Source organism: Apteryx mantelli, chromosome 13 (assembly GCF_036417845.1).
Source record: "Apteryx mantelli isolate bAptMan1 chromosome 13, bAptMan1.hap1, whole genome shotgun sequence".
Lineage (NCBI taxonomy): Eukaryota > Metazoa > Chordata > Aves > Apterygiformes > Apterygidae > Apteryx > Apteryx mantelli.
In genome coordinates this window covers 13,045,918-13,065,245 of record NC_089990.1, presented here as the reverse complement: position 1 = coordinate 13,065,245, position 19,328 = coordinate 13,045,918, and the positions used below count along the sequence as shown (strand labels likewise).

The window sequence follows — 19,328 nt, the reverse complement described above, 5'->3', positions numbered from 1 at the left end:
GCGCGGCCCGGGCCTGCGGCTGAGGCGACGCGCGGGGGGCCCGGGCCCGGCTCGCCGCCCACCGGGCCATGCGGCGGGGCTGCGGCACCGGCAGGGCAGGGCAGGGCAGGGCAGGGCAGGGCAGGGCAGGGCAGGGCAGGGCAGGGCAGGGCAGGGCAGGGCAGGGCAGGGCAGGGCAGGGCAGGGCAGGGCAGGGCGGAGGTGGAGGTGAAGGGCCCCGGGGGCCCCGCGCACTTACCGGAGAGACGGCAACAGCCTCCCTCCACTGCCAATTCCCGCCTCCCGCACGGCGCTCGCGTCCGCTGATGACGCTATTTACGCAGGCTTCCGGCAGATAGCGCGTGACGCAACGCTCTGCGCCCGCCCCTCGCCCCCATGGCCCACTCGCCGGCCGGGCTCTCACCGCCCTTACAAACTATTGGCTCTTCTCGCCGCCGCTTGTGATGGCCGCGCCGGATTGGCTCGCGGGGCGAGGCGGGGCGGCGGGCTCCTTGTTACTGCGGCAACGGGGGACGCGGCCGGTGCGGGACGGCGGCTGGAGGCGGCAGTGAGGCCGGGGCCGGGGCGCGCCTGGGCCCGCTGAGGAGGCTGCTCGCGGCGTGGCGTGGCGTGGCGTGGCGTGGCGTGGCGTGGCGTGGCGTGGCGTGGCGTGGCGCGGCGCGGGCCGCGGGAGGCCGGGGCCCGGGGCGGGGTCTGCGGGGCGGTGTGCAGCTGGAAGCGGCTGGGGCACCGCCGGCTTCTATCGAGGCAGAGCCGTCCGGGCCGCGAGCGCTTCCAGAAAGTTCCGTGAAGGCCAGAGGCTGCAGCGGCCGAACGCTGCTGCGGGACGCTGCTGCAGCGGAGGTGTCGACCCTGGCTTGCTGGCAGCTCCCTGCGGTGGGTGGGGAGAGCTGTCCTTCCCTCGCTCCTCCTCCCTTCCTCTCCCGCCCCCAGCTTCCCCCTCTAGGCCCACCGTTGGGTTTTGTGTTTTGCAGCAAGTTATTTGGTGGCTTCAGTGCTCTGTGTAATGGGGATGGTTAAATTTCCCAATCTCAGAGCTGTTTGGTCAGGATGAATACAGTGTGCTTTAAAGACTTTAAGATGCTACATGAATGGGGCTATATGGTTATATGCAAATTTGTTGAGTTAATTGCCAAGTACAATCTCTGTTCCTGGATAGTGAGAACCTGGGCTAAAGGAGGAAAAAAATTCTAGATAATACAGTATTACTGGTTACAAACCGAAGCTGGTTTCTGTGGGGGCAGCTTAGATCTCTCTGCACCTCACTTCCCTGTGCTTTAGGTTGTTGGAAGGCATACCAGCTTGCCTGTGGCACTGCACAAAGTCCCAGCTCAGCTTGGACCTAGAGCTGAGTCTCTCCTAAGCCTCCCTGGAACAAGGAGGCCAGAGAACCTGGTGTGGAGACCTCTGCCTGGCTCCTCAGGGAGACAAATATAGTCCAGAATGCCAAACTGAAACCTGCAACAAGAAATTATGCTGCCCTCAACCTGGCCACAGTAGCAGAAAATCCATGTTTGCATGGGGCTGTGCCAGAGCTAATAAGCACTGTTAGACTTGAGCTGTCTCCACAACAGATGCTTATGGAGCAAAAGAGTCAATAACCTGGTTATGGATAAGGGAAAATTGATTATATTCCACTGTACATGTGTTGGCATCTCATGTAAGTTTTTGGACAAAGTTTTTCCTTCTAGAACATAGCAGGAAAATTGTTTGCATTTGAGGAAGGACAGTATAGAAAAGGTGTTGTTCTTTCTTCATCTGTCACTTGTTTTTTCTGCACAGGTAAGCAGTGGCTGTGGATATGGATATAGATGATATTTCCTCAGTCTCTTCTCTGCAGTCCCTTGCCAAGCTACTTAGTGATACTCAAGAAGATGATGATAATGACAATGACTATGGGGTGAGTCTTCCACAAGAAATGCTGCTTCTTCTACATGTTGTACCATAGTCTCACCTTGTTAACTAAGAAGAAGCAAATTTGGCTTTTCCCCGCGTGAGTAAAGAAAGCCTTACAAAGTTTTGGACGACTGAAACAGAAGGTATTTTTAGGATAAGAAGCTCCTGAGGGAGAAAAAAAGGAAGATGCCCCAGGAATAGGAGGAGAGATTATGACCACGGAATGGGAGGAAGACTTATTTTCTCAGCCTAAAGGAAATGAGAACATGTAGTTGAAAGAGTGTTAGATACTTCAGACTCCCCCCTGCTTTTCCCTGAAGTCTGTCAGAGATGAAGGCAATTACAATTAGATATAAAGGACTTCATATGAAGAAAAAAGTTGCGGCTTAACTTCTGAGTAAAGACTAAAATATCCAGAGGCAACTGAGTGTACTAATTCTGCATGTCAGGCATTGAAGAACTGTAGAGATAATTGATCACTGAAGTAATCATTCTAAGATGAATGATCTGAATGATTAATAGGAGAAATACCTTTCCATTCTTTTATATCAGTTCATCTCAGGACTAGATGAAAATCACAGCATCTGGAAAATGTCCTTTGTTTCCACAATATACTGCTGCTGGTTTTATCTAGGTATGCATGTGTGCTAGGGAGAAATATCTGTCTGTTATGCCCAGGAGGACCACACGTGCCAACAATCACAATGTACAAGGCCGCAAGGAATGTTCAAAACTCTTTGAAAAGTCTCTTAGGATTTGAACAAGTCTTTTTATGACCTGAGTAACAAAAATGGCACATGTCTCAGTAATCCTCCCTAACATCACCCTTCAAAGAAGAGCCAGCTGGCTGACCCAGCAGATGTGCCCTAATAGTAACAGTAGTAATGAACATTTGGGACGAAGGGGGTGCATTTCCCTTGAGATTTCCTTTCGGTAGATAGTAGATGTGGTCCTTCACACTCTGACTACCCTTCAGCTCTTTTATGTTTGCTTTTAAAGCTGGTATTATTGCTGTACATCTCTGCAGTAATCATCCCAGTTTTAAAAGAACTTTACATCTTATTAATAAAATGAATAACTCTTCAGAGACGGAAATGAAAAATTGCCACAAGTGATGTCAATTAAGTCTGAGTCAATCTGGGTATTTTGAAATCTTCATTTTGATTTAATTGAATGTTCTGTGCATATGAGGCACTTTTATCAAGCCAAGGAATCTTCATACATATAGAAATGCTTCACATCGGCCTATTAGCACTAAATTGCTTCATAATTAGAGGAAAATGTTGTTGCCTCCTATGATCTCTAGTGTTAAAAGGAATCCAAATGCTGTGATGAGATTTGCATGTAGCACCCCTGGCTTGTTGCAGTATTTTCATGGCAGGCAAAGCAGGACAGTTTTGTCAAAATGCCATGGAAACTAATACACAAAAAATAGCGCATCTGTCTGTAAGACTGTACTTCTGAGTTCTGTTTAAACCCAATGTATCAAGATCATTCTCTGCTAAGTGAGAGTGAGGAAGAGAGTATATTCAATGGTTCAGTCATGAAGTTGAGAATACTTTTGGATCCTATCACTGACTTGATTGACCCTGGATAATATTGTTACTGGATGTTATTGTTATTGATCTGGGCTCTGTGAAAATTAATTAAAGTTTCATTTGGCTTTTTTTGCAGCCACACTGTTCTGTTAGTGCCATGGCTCCTGGTAATATTGGACCAGTAAAGAAAGAAACCACTGGTAAGAAGGGTTGTTTGTACAGTTTAGCATTCAGTCACACGTTAGCAGAATAAAACAGCTATTTTAAGAGTTACTACTGACACAGCTTGCTTCAAGAATTGAGTGGTCACTGGCCTTTGAGTTGAGAGGGAAATAGCACTACTATTTTTACAATTACATTGTGAAATACTTCTTTTCCTGAAAGCTGAAACATATATGAAGGGCAGCAGAAAGGGTAGCTTCAGAAGGTAGAAACCTCAAGTGGAGAAGATAAACGGTATGGAATACAGCCTGATCATGGGCTGAGGGGAATCATAACTAAGCAGCGAAAAGCTCTGTATAAGAACTGCCATTGAACAGTTAATGCTCCCTTAGAGCAGACAAGGAGGATGAGCTTTTAAATACTCATCTGAAAGGATCTTCACAGAATAAATTGCATGGAACTGAGTCCATCCTTCTCAGGAGGATGAAAAGCTAAGTGCACCGTGAAACAGACATACCATATTCCCCCCAAAAGTCTCACAAACCTATTTATACAAAACACTGGAAGAAAAATAAGCTTTATTCAGTGCTGCCTTCGACATGCTAAAATCTGACAGACAAAGAGAAAAGTGTATTTCAGTTTTCCTCCTCACTACACCTATTTCTTTGCCAGGAAATCCAGGACAATTAAGGTGCTTTATCTGACTCCAGATGTTCTGGCAGCATATAGAAGGACAGACTTTCAAACAACAAGAACCAAAACCTTGAGGGTTCATAAATTTGTTTCAGCACCTTGGATTGTGTTCAGGAAAGAAAGAAACCCAAGTATAGTTTTAGCAAAGTTGATATAATGTTCCTCCTGAAGCTAATACCATCACATATTGGGCAGCTTAGTTATGAGCCATAAGAAAGGTCAACAAGGACCAGGATGGGTGTAGCAAACTTTAGCAAATATAACAAAATAGACTGTTTTTGCTTGGGAATCAAAAAATAATCAGAGATCTGACTATAAAAACCTTCAAGCTGAAGATTTACCAGATAAATAAAAAATACATTTTTCCATGTAGGATAGACATAAACCATGCTATTCTGTCAATGAACTTTCATGAGTCTTCAGTATCTTGTCTGGGTTACGCTCAATAGTTAATGGTAAGAACTGGATTTATATGAGGAAAAGAGATCCTATTGTAAACATCTCTGCTCACTTAAAATCTCTTGTCAGAGGGCTTAGGGAAAGATAAATATTTCATGTACTTCTACATATTATCCATTTTGAAATGCTATATATTTTATGCCTGAAAGCAAGATTTCCTTTACACAGAGGTTGGGTAAAGGAAATTTAAGGGAATAGAAGTGAAAACATCCTCTGTTTGCCAATTCTCTTTCATATGGTATCCAGGTGAAGGAGATCACAATTGTTAGAAAATCTTTTTATCAAAAAAATACATCATAATTATAGCCTAGAAAAACATATGTTTTTAGCAAATCTAGAAAAAAATAGACATTCTAAAATATGATAGTGTGATTTCTTTCTTATCACCAGTTACAGGTACTTTTCAAGTGAAATCTGAAAATAGTAAAACTATTTGGAATACAGAGGAGGTCCCAGAAGGATCAGAATTTGATGATACCTGGGATCCTAGGGAACAGCCAGAGTAAGTGTAAGCGAGCTGAGACTGCCTACATTGGTTTTACATAGCTTTGATGGAAATGTGTTAAATAGCACCTACTGTGTTTGAGTAAAATACAGCCATCTGAAAAATTTGTATCATGGAAGGACAAAGGAACGAGTACTGATTGTTGCCTTTAAAGAAGCAACAAGTGAAGAGGGATTTGGCATTCAGCTATATCTCTGCATACTGTTGTATGTTTGTTCTTATTTGAAACTTATCACCTGTGAGGTATAGAACATGCTCTCTATTTGTGTTGTGGCCACAATGGATGTTTTTCTCATGCCATTTTTTCTTGATTCTTCCCTGCTGGGGAAAGAGTGGCATGCCTCAAGCGATTATGTACTGCATTGCACAGATGAGAAGAGTATAAATCTTTGTAATAGTTCATTGTATTAATTCACTGAAAATGGCCCAAAAGGAAAACAGATGGTTTGAGAGGTGCATCCAGAGCTATTAGACAGATTTCTCATTGACTGAGAGAAATTGTTACATATGCACATGACCAGTGGAGATGTGAAGAAGACTCTTGCCATACACTTTTCCCAATAGTATAGAGAATGACTCCTTTTGCTCAATTTATTAGGAGTAATATATGTTCTAAATACAATATTTAGTTGTATTTCCTCATCCATTAAATCTCAAGAGCAAGAGAACATATGATTCCAAATTTTGTAGCATTCAGGATTGGACAAATTGATTTGGAGGGGGAGAAAATCAATGTTGGCCAAACGCAAAATAATTACAATTAGGCAAGAAAACAGTGTTATTCCCATGCTCCAAGAGTATGATGAATGACAGAACAGAACACAGTCAGAGATGTGATTATGTGACAGTATCCTTTTCTCAAGATACTGTGTTGGTTGACTAGTTGATAAGTATCATATTCATTTAGGATGCTTTCTCTGCTCCCTGATCCTGCAAAGACTGGTTAGTGAGGTGGAGGAAGTAAAGTGAATACCTTGGAAGGTGGTGTGAATGTTCTACACGTCTTCCAGCCAACTGTGTCATTCTTGGCTCTGAAAAAAAATCTCATGCAGACGGATTGAAGGCTTGAAGGGAGACTGGCAAGGAGGAGAGAGAATGTGATAAGGACAGGAGCACTGATACAAAGGTTTATGGTCAGTCCCTTGAGAAATGCAGCCTCCTTTAGTCTCCTGCCGCTTCTCCAGTGTGGTGTGAGACAACTAATTTTCTCTCTGTCTCTCAGGTATGATATTTTATTCAAACAGCGGGTGGGAACAGAGGACATCTTCTTAGGGATGAGCAGGAAAGACCCTTCCACAGCCTGCTGTGAAGACATGGTGGTACGCTGAGCCTGTATCTCCCATCCCTTCTCTGTAGCCTTTCCCTGCAGCCTCCTTTCAATCTTGCCCTCTTCTCAAGACACAGAACATAAACATCAAGCTATATTGCAGCTTTTGGCCTTCTATGGGATTTTCTTGTATCTTTCCACATACTTGTAGATGATATTTACCCTTGCTAATCTGAGGAACTTGTGTAGCTCCTCAAGGACACTGTACTCAAAAGAGAAAGAATCAATGCAAATGTATACTACATACAGACTTGTGGGAAATGAAAGTAGCTCCAACATGATGTCTCATCTTAGACATGATTTTTTGTGGGAAAGGGGGGGGCTAGGCAGGAAGAGACAGTTTTCTTCTGCCTGCATCTATTACAAAGTACGAGTTAGCAGAGTACTACAATACTGTGGCAGTCTTTAAAGTTACAGGTATCAGATCCTGTCCCATTTATTATATGATCAGGGACTTTGCTGCTTTCTAAAGTTCAGGAGAGATGTAACTGCTATATGGTTTTTCTAGCTGAAGCAAGCTGTCCTTAGAATAAACAAACCCAGGGGCTTTTGGTGGATGTAGAATACCTTTCAAGTATATTATCAGCTCAAGATTTTGTAGAAAATAAGGTATCAATAAATAACAGAGCTATTGAAAGCACTGATTATCACTTTCTCATATTTTCTCTAATACAGATTGCCTGCTTAGAATGTTGCTCTTTGACACTAACATCAAAATGATCATGAAGATATGAGATCTTTTATGGTTTGTAGGGCTGCACAACTAATCACAGCTTTACCTCTGCTTGTTATTTCAGATTAAAATCAAACTGCCAGAAACAAAGTTCTCGGACATCACTTTAGATATCCAGGACAAGGTTCTTGACCTTCGAACCCCCCAAAAGTAAGAGAATCAGAAATTGATAGAGGTGTAGTTAGTATCTTGTTTCAATGGGAGTTTAACCAAGCTTTCAATAAAATACTACGTGAAAAGCAAAGATAAAGATGCAGATGGAATTATTAATTGCACAGGAGAAATAAATACAGAAAAAAAGGTATTATAGTCCATTTTTAGGCTTGTAGTGTGCTAGGGTTAAAACCTCTGATACTGGTCTAGCAAGAATAGCCTTAAAACAGTTTTTGGCTACTGAAACAGCAAGCCTTTAAGGGCCCAAAATGTTTGTGACAAATTGACTGCAGTCTTGAAGGACTACTTGGGAATTTGGTTTGTAAATGCTAATTTATACACGTGCACAAATGAAAATAAACAAAAATGTGCAGATACAGTTTTAGAGGTTGAGAGTGGAATTGCATCTGTGCCTGGTTATGTACACAGAGGGATGGAATTATTACAAGGTTGTCCTAAAGAGATTGCCCTTGAGTTCTTGCTTTCTATAGGGCTGCTTCATAAATACAACAAAGACAGCTAAAAACTGACTGACATACTTTAATACTTCCTCACAATCTTCATTCATATTTCCCACAGTGTGGAATAGCTAATAATCACTTACAGAACCCATAGTTAGCAAAAGACATAGAATGATGCAGTACTGCAGATGTAGGAAATCCTCAACATCCTTTTTCTTTTGCAATCCTGCTTTTTGATGACTCAGATCTGCCATTATCTTCTTAGTATCCAGCTGTCTCAAGTCACAAGTCTAGCAAATAAAATGTTTGCTGTAAATCTAATGGATACTTGGGTAAAGCCTGACCCAGTGCTGATTTCACAAATATAAGTGCATACTGTCAGTATGAAAGAAGTAAATAAGACTTCAAGTTCTACATACCAAAAAACACTGTGCTCTCACCATTGTATAGGAAGGGCTCAAAGGAACTGTTTCCAACTCTGTGGTCCTGAGGCTGATTCTAAGCCAGTCTAATTTTAAAGACTTCCAAATTATGCCAACTGGCTACTTTCAGTAGGCAGGGTGCAAAGGTGCTCTGACTGTACCCCTTCCTTTCAGCTATGGCTCCTATGACACAGAGCTGAAAAGATCTGTGAAGAAGAATCAGCATGACCTAAAATCCAATTTGAAACAACCCCCATCTGTGCTACTTTGTTTTCTTGCAGGGCTTTATAGTGTTTGGCTGGGCAGGTCTCTTGATTCTCAAGTCTCCTTGGTTCTATTTGCACTGTCAATAGAGCACAGGTCCAAGACTGGCCCATGGTTCATTTTGTTAACATAAAAGCTCTGTGTTAAGAGAGGAAAGAGGCCCGACTTTGCATGGGCAAGTGAGCTTGAGCTCTCATTAATTGTCGAGTTGATCCAGAAGGCTTATCAGCCATTCCAGGAAGAGCTTTCTGCTTGCTGTAGCAAGGGACTGCAGGATATCTCCTGAGTCCAAGATCCAGCCTTCCTTTGTATGTTAGGTGCCTCAGCTACAAGTAGGAGATCACTGAATTGATCTCCAGTGTAGGTTAAAAAAAAGCACAGGGACTTTATAACCCTAAGTCCTCTCTCATACCTGCACTTTACTTTGTAGTATAGACATGCCCTTTGTGTAACTGGACTGGACAAAACCTCTAATTAGACTTCACCAGTAATTTCTTTTTATTAGGGAAGACAAGCTCCTAAAGACACATGTTCAGGCCTTAGGCATTATTCAGATTTTTTTTTTTTTTTTTTTTTACCACCAATAGAGCATTATCAATGCAGCTCCTCCTTCCTCTGCATTTACAATGCAGCACTATGCAGAAGCAAGAACTGTGGAGAGAGCCCGCAATCCATCATTGGAAATTGTTGTCATAACCACAGCCAAGAGAAAGAAAAGAGTAGTGTTGGAAATATTCCAGAGCCTGTATAACTGTGCACTGGGTATTGCAGGTGCCCCACAACCTGTCATGAGTGGGAGAATATGCTAAATTAATGTTTCTTGATATACTCTGATAGGTGAACTGCTAGAGTAAGTTGCAGTCCCATCTCAGTTGCTCACCCAGTCTGAGGCATCTAAACCCACTGTGTCCTGTTTTACAGGAAGCTGTTGCTGCACCTCCCCCACCCTGTGGACAGCAAGAATGGAAAAGCTCATTTCTTCTCCGAAGAGGGGATCTTGGAAGTCACCTTGAGGATGACAAGGGAGTTTGACTTCATCAATTTTGCCTGATGGATAGAGAAGTGAAGAAAATTTTCGAAAAGTGATCCCTGTACATTTGAAGTTTTCTCAAGACCTAACCGGTCATCAAGTAGTAGATTGTTCCCCTTGAACAGTCCAGAGGGAAAATCCCTGGAGAAATTAAATGAGTTAAGAGGAACAAAAGAGAAAGGAAAAGATGTATTTAAAACAGCCATAGAATCTGTAGACTGGGGCTGTCCAGCTCTTGCACTGCTCTGGTTAACATTCTGCTTCCTTCAATCTGATACAGGCCTGGGAATCAGGCAATAGGTGATCACAAATTCTGTAAGCCAGGAAAAGTCTTTCTGTGATTGTGGCTGATAAGTAGAACAATGAGGCTCTGGCCCATGACTGTGTTTCTTAGTTACTGTTGCCAGATTGCAAGTGATAATATTCCTACCTGGCCTCCTATTAGAGAAGCTGAGAACAAGGCCAGTTCAGAACTCACTTTTAGCTATTCCTAGGTGAGGAGCTCTAAGCTTTTCAAGGGTCCATTTCCACATCTGAGGCTCCTTTACACTGGCAGAAGAAGATGCCCTGCTAGACTGTTGAACAGCTCAGCTCTATTGAACGATTTTTTACAATGTGTGGTTCAGTGTCATCTATTCACCTGCTATCCCTCCAGCTATTCTTCTGATCTTTCTTAATTAATAAGTGTGTGTTCTAATGAACTGTTCCAGTTAGCTTCACCTCTGTCTTCTCTGCATTGTGTTCTGAGAGGCTTTCTAGAAGTGAGATAAGAGGAACTTTGAATAACAAAGCATCATTTTCTTAAAGGGCTGAAGCATGGCAGAAGCTTTTCTATGGCCTTCAGGTCTAATCTAGAACTACACAGGTGGGTAACAAAGATGTTCCTCTTTTACCAGCTGCTGGGCTAATACATTCATTTAACATTTTGTCAATCATATAGGAAGAAAATAGATATCTGCTCAATGATCAAAGTAGAAAGGACAAGTAGGGCTTGTGCTTTAATGGAATAAGTATGCTTATCCAAGATTTTTGAGGCCTCTTGATAAAGTCCGTCAGTGCCAATAAAAATGAGGGCGGGAAAGGACCAGGTGCCTTTGCAGACAACTTGAGCCAGGCCTAGAGTTAAGCCAGGCCTAAAGTTAAGCAGGAAAGGACCAGGTGTCTTTGTAGATCTTGTCTGCAAGTGGCTTTTCACTTCTGGGCATTTTTCTGATACATCTACCAAAGCCTAGATCATTCTTGCTTAAAGCACCGAAGACTAGGCCAAATTCCTTCACACACCAACATCCCAGGAGGAAAGGGAGAGCAGCAGCACCTAACAAAAAAAAAAAAAGTTTATGTACAACTGATTCAGTTGTTTTAAAGTACTGGTTTCTGTGCAGAGAAACAACAAATCAACCCCGAGGGCATAGCTATACTACGATCATTTTGACACTATTTCTACAACAGCATTTTCTTCCCCAAGATAAACTCTGCAAGACAGAAAATAGTCATATTTGCATGCTAGATGAGTCTTAGATAGCGCACGCTCAATTAGCCCCGTCTACGTGCTGTTTACAGGGAGGTCAAGTTGAGGGGCAGAGAGCACATTGTGGGGGGGGGAGGTACATATCATCACACAAATGGGCACAGTGGAGGACTGCTGGGAAGGAATCAGGGGCTTGGGAAGAGAAGGGGAGCATCTACGGAGAGAATTGTAGCCCACGGGCCTTGGACTGGCTGCTGGGGCTCAGAGACCTTCTGAAGGTGTCATGAGCTCCTCACAATGGGCCGCTGAGCGTGCGTGCGGCCTGCTGGCTCCTTGCGAGTCGCCCTGTGCAGGTGGGATCTCAGTGGCACCCGCTGTTTGCTCTAGCCTGCGCTTCTCCTGAGCGCTATCTGGCGGAGAGGTGGTCCTTCACAGAGCCGGGCAGGCTGTGCAGATGAGCCTCTGCAGGGCCTGACTAAAACGAGGGAGGGCGCGCGGAACCAGGCTGGAAGGCTCTTTGGCTCCGTGCATTTCCCCACAGTAAAACAAGAAGCACAGTAAAAGAACAGCCACGTAAGGCAGTGTTTGAATGGGTTCGTCTCCTTTTTACCCCATGGCAGGCAAAGGCTTTCCTTTCCCCAAAGGGACAGAGGCAGTGGTGACCCTCCCCTTGCTTCTCGAGCTGACCCAACTCCCCAGCAAGGCAGCGAAAGCCCTCTCTCAGCCAGGCCCGTCCCCACAGAGAGGAAGCAAAGCGAGTCCGACTGGAGCTTCCTAGGTTGTGAGGGAGCCGGTAGGCTTTGAGTTTGGATTTGGTGGGAGCTGCGCCAGGTGGCGCACGCGGTAGGAGGGACTGTGCTTTCTGAAGGAGCTCGTCCTGAAAACGCGGCTTCCCCTGCTTGTGTCCCGCACGTGGCCCAAGCAGGAAGGAGCTGCGTGTGCCCTGTTGACTCGGCAGTGAGTGCAGCTGTGCATTCAGAGCCGTGTGTCTGGCAGGGGTGGGAAGAGAAGGGGAGCGTCTCCGGAGAGAATTGTAGCTGGCAGGGCTCGAGCGTGACCCAGAATCCCTTCCGCCGGGGTCGGAACGCCGCCTGTCCGTGCGGTGTGCTGCGCTGCAAGCGCGGATTGCTAACGGGAGGGTAAGCGAGAGCTACGTCGGGAGGCACCTTGACTGATCGGAAGCCTTCGTAAGTCCGGGGAGTCCGCTGGCTCCCTTTCCACCATGGTGTCCCTGTCCTGCACGTGTGCTTGTGCTGTTGGCAGTTACGCGGGCTTTTGAGGAAGAGCGGCACGCGCAGGCAGTGCTTGCTGCGCCTCAAGAGAAGCGTCCGTGGCACAGCAGAAGAGAAAGGAGCAGCTGCACCACTGTGTGTGGGGCCCCAGGCTGATGCTGCTTGTGCCGTGGTGTGTCCAGGGGAGAGCTGAGGGTCGAGCACCTTGTCTCTGGAGCCGCATGCAGCTGAACTGGAACGTGGTAGGGCACAATTTTGTGGGCGTGGTGCCATTCGGGGTGTAGGAAGTGGGTGTAGATGCATTCATGTCCTCGTCCTGGGATTTCTGCTGCCTGGTGGTGGACAGTGGTGGGTCGTTGCTTTTCATGTCCCGATGGCTTGAAGGAGGTCTTGTGAGTGTGAGCGCTTGCAGCTCTGAGGTGGAGGTGGTGTCTTGTGAAGACATGGGCAGCAGTTGGTTTGCTGCTTGTGGAGTTGCTGCTGGCAGGAGGGGAGATGCTTGAGGGAAGAGAGGTGTCCTTGCAGACCGTGAGCGCAGCGCTGGGGCTTTTCAGCTGCTTTGTGTCGTAAGCAGATACCCTGAGCCTCTCGGTCGCGCTGGGGTTGCAGTGCAGGGTCAGTAGCTGTGTTGTTCGTGGAGCAGCTTGTGTGAGGCCTGGTTGCCGCAAGGAAGAGTGTGCGGAGCTGCTGGAGCAGAAGTGCGCGCGAAGGTTGTGCTGGAAGGCATGGAGCCCTGGAGCAGTTGAGGTCGGAAGGGCTACCTGGAGGCCAGCGAGTGCGCTGGCCTGCCCAAAGCGGGTCTGATTTGGCCGGGTGGCTCGGGGCCTCGTGCAGCCGAGTCTCCGACTGCCCGAGCCTGGGCAAAGCTGGCGTTCCTTCTTCGTGGCGTTGCGTTTGGTGGACCGTGTGGAGACCGTGCGGGTTGTGGTGTGCGGTTTGGTCTCTTTGCTGGTGTGATGTGCGAGCTGGTGCAGGGAGCAGCGAAGCCACGACCTCCTTGTGGAGAAGCCCCGGAGGCGCTGACAAGCCGTGCAGCTTTGCCCCGCTTGTCTCGAAGGGGCCCGGCTCCCGAAGCGTCTGCGAGAGTCAGGCGAGAACCGCGACGCTTTTGCGCAGGAGATGCGGGCGCCCTGTGTGCGTGCAGCAGCCCTTTTGGAAGCACTTTGCAGCGGTCTTTGGTTCTTCTGCCATCGTGTGGCTGCGCAGAGCTTGCGGGCTGAGGTTTCTGCGGCGGGTGATGAGAGCGCGCTTCTGTGAGCAGGAGCAGCCCAGCGCGTCGCCGGGGGTGTCGCAAGGGCTGTCGGCGAGGCTTGTGCCTTGCCGCAGGCTGCTGTGAGGGAAAGGGGCTTTTTGCAGCTGCCCCGCGGGCGCGGCGGCAGTGGCGGCGGAGTGCTGGGAAGGGATGGTGGGCTGCGGCTGGCGGAGCCGGGGCCCCTGTGGCAGCCGCGTGCGCGCGTCAGGGCGCGTCGAGCGGCAGAGGAGGGGCGGCAGGCTGCGCGAGAGCCGGGCGCCGCTGGGGCGCAGGCGGGGGCTGTGGCGGGGCGGCGGGGAGGGGGCTTTGCTGCACGGGGCGGCGGGGAGAGCACACGCTGCCTTCAGCCGCGGCGCCGCGGCAGGGCTCTGGCTGCGCCCCGCGCGGCTGCTGCCGAGGGGCCCGAGGCCTGGCCGCCGGGACGCCGCGCAGCCCCGCGTTGCAAAGCCCCGGGAGGCGAGTGCTGCTGGCGCAGGCGCGGGCGGTGCGGAGCACAGGAAGGCAGCGAGGCGCTGGCAGGTGGCGGCGCTTCCCGGCGCTGGGGGTTGGGCACGAGCGCAGCGTGCCTGGGAGCCGGCGCGACAGCGCAGGGAGAAAGGGCCGGGCTGGCAGCGCGCGGGGCTGTGACGGGGTCTCGTAACTGGTGTCCCCTGTGCTCCGTCTCGCCCAGGAGTGCTCCTGGCCAAAGCCCTTGGGCCCAGCTGTGCTGGTGCTGGAGCGTGTGCGAGCGAAGGAGCTCTGTGCCCCAAGGGCTGTGGGTGGGAGCGCGCCCCCCACGGAGAGCCGCTCTAAGTAACCACCACTCTGGCGCTGCGTGAGCTCTGCCTCCTCTTGATCTTTATTACGCAACTGCCCGCTCGTGCAGGTGGCCGTGTGTGATGATGGCGCCGGCCCGAGACGGAGGAGGGCAGTGCGGGCAGGCCGGGCGGAGTGTCGGTGCCGTGCCCTGGCGTCGGGGCAGGCTCTTGCTTTGCGGGCGCGCGCTGGAGCTGGGCAGCGGCAGCAGACTCTCGCGTGTTGGGCAGCGGAGTCATGGGCGTGCGAGTAGGTGAGCTTGTGGGCGAACGCGCCCGTGCTTCGCCGGGGCTCTGCTGGGCTCTGGCTGATGTGCTGTTGAGGGTCAGCGTAGTTCTCGTGGTGCCTCAGTGGCCCCGGTGCCCGTTTCCCACCGCACGGCCCCAATCTCGCTCGGCGTCAGCGTGCCCAGCCCGGCATGCCGCCCGCTCAGGCCCCGTCACTGGTTGGTGGTTCGGGTCCGTGTGTGCTGGGCGCGCCTGCATTGTCGGTGTTCTCCTCCTGCGCCGTGGCACTGAAATGGAAGCAGCGGTTGTGTGCAGTAGCTTTCTGAAGGGCATACTGGCCAGCGCCAAAGGAAAGGGAGCGGGAGAATACGTCTTTAAGCCCGCCAGGAGGCCCCCCCCAAGCAAGCCCACCCTTGAAAGGGGCGCAGTATAGTCAGACAAACATGTCTTCTGCTTCTGTGGTGGTTATTACCTGTCAACAGAAGAGCTTCTGCTGAAGTTGTCTAGGTCCGGGGTGGGAGGCCAGGATGGAAGAAAAAGGCCGCCAAAGGGATTTTCATCTTTATCATCCCAGGTGATGCCGAGCTCTACGCTTTCTGCGCTCGGAGAAGTGCACCTGGAGCAGGTAGACTGCAGGCTCGTGGGATGCTGGGAATAATGCATCAGCGGATGAGCTTTGTGTTGGTGCGAGTTTGAAGAGGGGAAGGTTTGAAGGGACTCGCTCGGATGGAGCTTTTTGTCCCGGAGGCAGAAGGGAACTCACCTCCCCGCAGCGGCCGAGGATCTGGCGAGCAGCTGCCTCCGCGTCGTCCTCTGGAGACCTAGGAATCGTACAGAGAGGTTTTACTTGTCGTTGAAAGGCAGAATCGTAGCGTGTTGTCCTTAGGTAGGCTAAAGCCAAGGCCTTTGCGCTTCCTCGTAGGGAACTTGTGCTTTGCTGCATTTGCCAAGGGAAGCCCCTCAGAGAGTAGCAGGGCTCTGCGTCTTTGGTCAGGTATGCGGCCTTTAGGAAGGGTTCAAATGCCAGCCTGGGAGCTTTCTGTGAAGCCCTGAAAGTACAGCTAGGCTGAATGTAAGCCCTTTGTGCAGCTTTGTAATGGCCGCTTTGCAGTTGTGCTGTTCCTTCTGCCTGGCCATGAGCGCAGACTGGCAAGAGAGGAGCCCGGGGAAGGGTGCTAGTCAGTGGGATTGAACCCATTTACGAGCAATGCCTGGAAGTCCGTCAGCATCCGTATTGGCAGCCTGTTGAGTGCAGCTGTCGACTTCCCTGCAAGTGGTGGCCGAGTGCTCGACTCGGGTCAGCACTTGGCTGTCGCTTTCTGCCCATCTTTCTGCTGTCTGCCAGCTGTGGAGCAGGAGGGTCAGCGCTACAAGGGCGTTGCTGTGGGTGGACCCTGACTCATGCTGCGAGAGGCTAAAGCTAGGGACCTGCCCGCACTGCGAGCTGCTTTGCAACTTATCGCTTTGTAAGGGATGTGAATTTTAAACGTTACCTTTCTTTGCTGGTCTTGAGCCGGAAGCAAATCCAAATGCAGAATGTGCAGGAGACCGCAGCAGCGATGAGCGACAAAATGTTTATTATAATGATGAGTAAACGGTGATTTAGAATGCCAGGGTCAACCTCTTCAAAAGCATTGGGGAAGATTGCTGCAAAATGATGGAAAGAGATCAGAGTTTATATGAAACGTGCATGCTGTGGTAGGTCAAAGGTAGGAGGTGGAGGGCTGATGTATGAAGAGCCCGAGCACAGTGGCACACGCGTTGCGGCCGTGGGGACATGGCGCCCCAGCACGTGCGGGCTGCTGTGTGGTATACGAGTTCAGTGCTGTGCATTGAGAAAACACGCCCGCTCTTCTCTTCTACCCTCTGCTCCTTTTGGTGGAGTTGCTCCTCCTCTCATGCCCTCTCCTTCCTGCACTGGGAAGAAGGGAAGCAGGAGCCTGCTGTCACGAGCAAGAGCCAGAAGCGCTGGGACGAGGCTCGGCAGATGCTTTTGCGTGCCCCGTGGGGGCAGCATAGGAGGGCGGCGCAGACGGCTTTGGAAAGCCAGGTCTCTGCAGAAGAGCTCCTCCTAAAGTGTTCTCAGCTTTGGAAGGGACCCAGCTCTTCTGCCTGTGCCCCCAGGTGCTGCTATAGGTGCCAGGGGAAGCGCTGCCTCCCCCCTGGAAACTGATCCGTAGAAAACGTTAGTGGGGGAGAGGAGGTTTTACGCTGGAGTACGTACCTTCAGGCGATGCTGAAGCCTCTCTTTCCTCGGGTATGGGGAAGCCGTGTACCAGAAGAGTACCCAGGAGAAGGCACACGAAGGCAGAGCAGCCAGCCATATCTGCTGCTACTCCGAAAGCGGTGTGCACAAATGAGGCCTGCGCGGCAGCGGGGCCCTTGGTTGCCCTCGCAGGGCTGTGACATCGCTGACGGGCGCAGAGGCCTTCTGAAGGTGTCATGAGCTCCTCACAATGGGCCGCTGAGCGTGCGCGCGGCCTGCTGGCTCCTTGCGAGTCGCCCTGCGCAGGTGGGATCTCAGTGGCACCCGCTGTTTGCTCTAGCCTGCGCTTCTCCTGAGCGCTATCTGGCGGAGAGGTGGTCCTTCACAGAGCCGGGCAGGCTGTGCAGATGAGCCTCTGCAGGGCCTGACTAAAACGAGGGAGGACGCGCGGAACCAGGCTGGAAGGCTCTTTGGCTCCGTGCATTTCCCCACAGTAAAACAAGAAGCACAGTAAAAGAACAGCCACGTAAGGCAGTGTTTGAATGGGTTCGTCTCCTTTTTACCCCATGGCAGGCAAAGGCTTTCCTTTCCCCAAAGGGACAGAGGCAGTGGTGACCCTCCCCTTGCTTCTCGAGCTGACCCAACTCCCCAGCAAGGCAGCGAAAGCCCTCTCTCAGCCAGGCCCGTCCCCACAGAGAGGAAGCAAAGCGAGTCCGACTGGAGCTTCCTAGGTTGTGAGGGAGCCGGTAGGCTTTGAGTTTGGATTTGGTGGGAGCTGCGCCAGGTGGCGCACGCGGTAGGAGGGACTGTGCTTTCTGAAGGAGCTCGTCCTGAAAAGGCGGCTTCCCCTGTTTGTGTCCCGCACGTGGCCCAAGCGGGAAGGAGCTGCGTGTGCCCTGTTGACTCGGCAGTGAGTGCAGCTGTGCATTCAGAGCCGTGTGTCTGGCAGGGGTGGGAAGAGAAGGGGAGCGTCTCCGGAGAGAATTGTAGCTGGCAGGGCTCGAGCGTGACCCAGAATCCCTTCCGCCGGGGTCGGAACGCCGCCTGTCCGTGCGGTGTGCTGCGCTGCAAGCGCGGATTGCTAACGGGAGGGTAAGCGAGAGCTACGTCGGGAGGCACCTTGACTGATCAGAAGCCTTCGTAAGTCCGGGGAGTCCGCTGGGTCCCTTTCCACCATGGTGTCCCTGTCCTGCACGTGTGCTTGTGCTGTTGGCAGTTACGCGGGCTTTTGAGGAAGAGCGGCACGCGCAGGCAGTGCTTGCTGCGCCTCAAGAGAAGTGTCCGTGGCACAGCAGAAGAGAAAGGAGCAGCTGCACCACTGTGCGTGGGGCCCCAGGCTGATGCTGCTTGTGCCGTGGTGTGTCCAGGGGAGAGCTGAGGGTCGAGCACCTTGTCTCTGGAGCCGCATGCAGCTGAACTGGAACGTGGTAGGGCACAATTTTGTGGGCGTGGTGCCATTCGGGGTGTAGGAAGTGGGTGTAGATGCATTCATGTCCTCGTCCTGGGATTTCTGCTGCCTGGTGGTGGACAGTGGTGGGTCGTTGCTTTTCATGTCCCGATGGCTTGAAGGAGGTCTTGTGAGTGTGAGCGCTTGCAGCTCTGAGGTGGAGGTGGTGTCTTGTGAAGACATGGGCAGCAGTTGGTTTGCTGCTTGTGGAGTTGCTGCTGGCAGGAGGGGAGATGCTTGAGGGAAGAGAGGTGTCCTTGCAGACCGTGAGCGCAGCGCTGGGGCTTTTCAGCTGCTTTGTGTCGTAAGCAGATACCCTGAGCCTCTCGGTCGCGCTGGGGTTGCAGTGCAGGGTCAGTAGCTGTGTTGTTCGTGGAGCAGCTTGTGTGAGGCCTGGTTGCCGCAAGGAAGAGTGTGCGGAGCTGCTGGAGCAGAAGTGCGCGCGAAGGTTGTGCTGGAAGGCATGGAGCCCTGGAGCAGTTGAGGTCGGAAGGGCTACCTGGAGGCCAGCGAGTGCGCTGGCCTGCCCAAAGCGGGTCTGATTTGGCCGGGTGGCTCGGGGCCTCGTGCAGCCGAGTCTCCGACTGCCCGAGCCTGGGCAAAGCTGGCGTTCCTTCTTCGTGGCGTTGCGTTTGGTGGACCGTGTGGAGACCGTGCGGGTTGTGGTGTGCGGTTTGGTCTCTTTGCTGGTGTGATGTGCGAGCTGGTGCAGGGAGCAGCGAAGCCACGACCTCCTTGTGGAGAAGCCCCGGAGGCGCTGACAAGCCGTGCAGCTTTGCCCCGCTTGTCTCGAAGGGGCCCGGCTCCCGAAGCGTCTGCGAGAGTCAGGCGAGAACCGCGACGCTTTTGCGCAGGAGATGCGGGCGCCCTGTGTGCGTGCAGCAGCCCTTTTGGAAGCACTTTGCAGCGGTCTTTGGTTCTTCTGCCATCGTGTGGCTGCGCAGAGCTTGCGGGCTGAGGTTTCTGCGGCGGGTGATGAGAGCGCGCTTCTGTGAGCAGGAGCAGCCCAGCGCGTCGCCGGGGGTGTCGCAAGGGCTGTCGGCGAGGCTTGTGCCTTG

The 19,328-nt window shown here is 50.8% G+C and overlaps 1 protein-coding gene across 3 annotated transcripts; it reads left to right on the top strand.

Annotated features, from left to right (window-relative positions):
• Positions 1–244: 244 nt before the first annotated feature.
• On the top strand, positions 245–10,362 carry DNAAF6 (dynein axonemal assembly factor 6). 3 transcript variants are annotated; one of them, XM_067304171.1, is made up of 7 exons: positions 245–547; positions 1,783–1,900; positions 3,571–3,634; positions 5,139–5,250; positions 6,476–6,572; positions 7,378–7,463; positions 9,535–10,362. In XM_067304171.1, the coding sequence occupies exons 2-7, from the start codon at positions 1,802–1,804 to the stop codon at positions 9,662–9,664; spliced, it is 588 nt and encodes a 195-aa protein (XP_067160272.1). In that variant the 5' UTR covers positions 245–547; positions 1,783–1,801; the 3' UTR covers positions 9,665–10,362. The 3 variants fall into 3 exon arrangements, with proteins under 3 accessions (XP_067160272.1, XP_013815276.1, XP_013815277.1); XM_013959822.2 differs by lacking the exon at positions 245–547 and adding an exon at positions 696–876; XM_013959823.2 differs by lacking the exon at positions 245–547 and adding an exon at positions 884–1,660.
• Positions 10,363–19,328: the final 8,966 nt, after the last annotated feature.